The following is a 3011-nucleotide window of genomic DNA, read 5'->3' as shown; positions in this document are numbered from 1 at the left end:
TGTTAAGACACTTAAGATGCGCTTGTGTTTGGATATAGTGCCAACAAGCAGAATAAATAGTACATGTAGATATTCATCCTTATCGAGAAGTTCACCCGGAAAAAATTTCGCCGAAACTTTTTTTATTCGGGTAAAATTATTCCGCCTATCCACAATTTCGGCCGAACAAAATTTCACTTCGAATCAGCTGATACTCTATGGTGAATTAATTGTGACGAAATTATTTACTTGCTACTGTGTTAATTTTGTAAGCAAGCATAAAATTCTTTAAAATAAAGTAAAAATAGAGCCCAAAAAAATATTTAGCAACATGTTTAGCATTGCACTTAGGTTACTATTGAGCGAGCGTGAGGAGAATTTGAACGGGAGAGCGCTCAGGAGGCAATTAAGGGACAATTCCAACCCTTTGGAGTTAAGTGATTCAATGTTAGAAAAAAAAGTTTCCTTGGAATTTTTCAATTAAATTTCTTATATTTCAGTTTTCGGTAATATTACAGGCTAAATAAGCCCGCATTTAAGTATTTGCTGGATATTCTTACTAACTCCTTGCCGCCATGGAAGCAGAAATTTGGAATTCCACCTATTGTTAAATTGTGCGCATGTTTGCGCTTTTTTGCAGAGGGAGGACATCAGAAAGGCGTTGGAAAGGACCATGAAGTGGGTTTAACTCAGACTTCCTTTAGCGAGGTACTGTCAGAAGTGCTAAGTATTTTGCAGCTATTGCTTTGTCCACAATGGATAAGTTGGCCCACTTTAGAAGAGCAACGCCAAATTGCACACGATTTTTATACAAAATTTGCAATACCAGGAGTTATAGGATGTGTGGATGGAACTCACGTCAACATAATATCCCCTTCAAAAAACATTCATCAATTTTACAATAGAAAAGGCAATTGCAGTTTGAATGTTATGCTCGTAAGTGTGTTTCCATGAATCCCCATAATTTAAGTTAAAATAAAAATAATGGTTTACATAAATGTTTTTTTTTCAGGTATGTGACAGCCATCTGAGAATTCGCTTTATTGATGCTACACACCCTGGTGTATGTCACGATGCCTTTATATGGAACATAAGCAGTTTAAGATTTGAAATGGAACAAAACTATTTGCAAACCCACAACAAAGTTTGGCTACTAGGTAATAGCTTAAAACCAACGAAAAATCAATTTACAATTTCAAACTTTTCAGGAGATGCTGGGTACCCCCTAGAGCCTTGGCTACTTACTCCGTACAGAACACCTGAAAGTGGTTCAGCTCAGGCCAAATTTAATGAAGTACACACACGCTGTCGAAATATAATCGAAAGAAGAAATGGTGTTCTTAAAAACCGATGGAGGTGCCTGTTAAGTGCTAGTGAGAGTTGTACTATGCTCCTATAAAGGCAGTAAAATAGTAAACGTTTGCGCAGCTTTGCATAATATTTGCATTCACTACAAAAGTGATGTAAATTTTTCTAACCCATCTGTTGATGAAGATTTCAGTGAAATCTCCACAGAAGACAATCAACCAGTAGTCGAAGGAAGTAGTACCTTCCCCCTTTGAGCAAAGAATACAAATTTAAATTCTTTATTTAGCTTTATTTAAAAATATTTTCAAGATAATTTCCTATCTTATTTACATATAAGATAGTCATGTGAAAAAGATAGGGACACGATATTCTGACTAGTTTTGACTATTTGTCTTTTGCTTGTTTAATGTTAAATTTGTTTTTTTTTATAAGAATACAGCTCGTTATCTAGCAACAACTATATAAGTCCAAATTTCGAACTCGTAGAAAAATTCAGCAAAATTTTACAACAAACTTTTTATTCAGAATTTCAAGAAGAGTTCTAAGTATGCAGTTTTATAGCCCATTAAATTCTAGCATAATAAAGTGCAAGTTTAAAGTTGGTGAAAAATCTCGTTAAGTTTTGATAAAAATTTTTTTCTGACGGTGTCACGCATTTTCTTCCATACAAAAAAAAAAATTGTCGAACATTGTATGAAAGAAAATGTGTGACACCGTCAGAAAAAATTTTTTTTCAAAAAGCAACGGGATTTTTCACCAACTTTAAATTTGCACTTTATTTAATGGGCTATAAAACTGCATACTTAGAACTCTTCTTGAAATTCTGAACAAAAAGTTTGTTGTAAAATTTTGCTGACTGTATGTATATAAAACACAAACATAAACATTTCATTACAGTAAGTTTCATAAATTGGCCTTTAATTCAACAAAGCTCTTTATAAAAATATGAAAAAACGAGATCTTTAAAAAAATTAAAAAATAATGCTCGGTTTCACCAATCAGTTTTATAATTTATCATACTCTTAAAATTTAAAATTACATATTTTCCGGAAAAATTGTGTAATTTGAAATTTTAACAGGCTGATAAGTTTGAAATTGCACCAATCAACCGGGCATAAGTCTTATAAAAATTAGGCTCTTAATTTTTGGATTTGCCTTTTCTTAGAATTTCTAATTTTAGTTCCTTTAACTCTAACGTCTTTGTATTATTTTCAATGAGGCTCTCAATTTCTATTCTACGCATCTTTTCCATCTCAGAATTATGACGTTTAATTTCATTTAGTTTTTTTTTCCTTCTGATCGCATATAAGTACATTGTAGTGTACGATATATCGATGGCTGAGTGGAAGATCGACCTATCTCGGCTGCCAGTTCGAAAACGCTCTATCTCAAAAAACTTTTCAAGAACGCCCTATTTCAGAATTTTATTGAAAAACACCCTATCTCAAAATTCGGTTCAAAAATGCCCTATCTCACTTCAAAATGTATTGAAAATATGCTGTTGTAGGGCGTTTTTGAATCGGCAGCTGAGATAGGGCGTTTTTCAAACGAATTCTGAAATAGAGCGTTCTTGAAAAGTTTTTTGAGATAGAATGTTTTCGAACTGGCTGCCGAGATAGGTCGATCTTCCACTCAGCCATCGATATCTTCTTACCATAGTATTGCATTTCCTTATTGTGTGACTCGAGGCACATTAAACAGGTAGTATCAGTAGAGCAAAAACA

General features: G+C 33.4%; 1 protein-coding gene across 1 annotated transcript; it reads left to right on the top strand.

Annotated features, from left to right (window-relative positions):
• Positions 1 to 509: 509 nt before the first annotated feature.
• Positions 510 to 1600, top strand: LOC118757274 (putative nuclease HARBI1). The gene is made up of 3 exons (XM_036492001.1): positions 510 to 915; positions 992 to 1136; positions 1188 to 1600. The coding sequence occupies exons 1-3, from the start codon at positions 910 to 912 to the stop codon at positions 1376 to 1378; spliced, it is 342 nt and encodes a 113-aa protein (XP_036347894.1). The 5' UTR covers positions 510 to 909; the 3' UTR covers positions 1379 to 1600.
• Positions 1601 to 3011: the final 1411 nt, after the last annotated feature.

The sequence above is a fragment of the Rhagoletis pomonella genome, unplaced genomic scaffold (genome assembly GCF_013731165.1).
Source record: "Rhagoletis pomonella isolate Grant_MI unplaced genomic scaffold, Rhpom_1.0 Rhpom_scaffold_16111, whole genome shotgun sequence".
In the NCBI taxonomy this organism is placed as follows: domain Eukaryota; kingdom Metazoa; phylum Arthropoda; class Insecta; order Diptera; family Tephritidae; genus Rhagoletis; species Rhagoletis pomonella.
This window is presented reverse-complemented; position numbering and strand designations above follow the sequence as displayed.

Bases quoted from the DNA above. Each gene is read 5' to 3' on its own strand.
- LOC118757274 (XM_036492001.1), top strand. The intron at 1,137-1,187 runs GTAATAGCTTAA...CAAACTTTTCAG, and splicing joins CAACAAAGTTTGGCTACTAG to GAGATGCTGGGTACCCCCTA.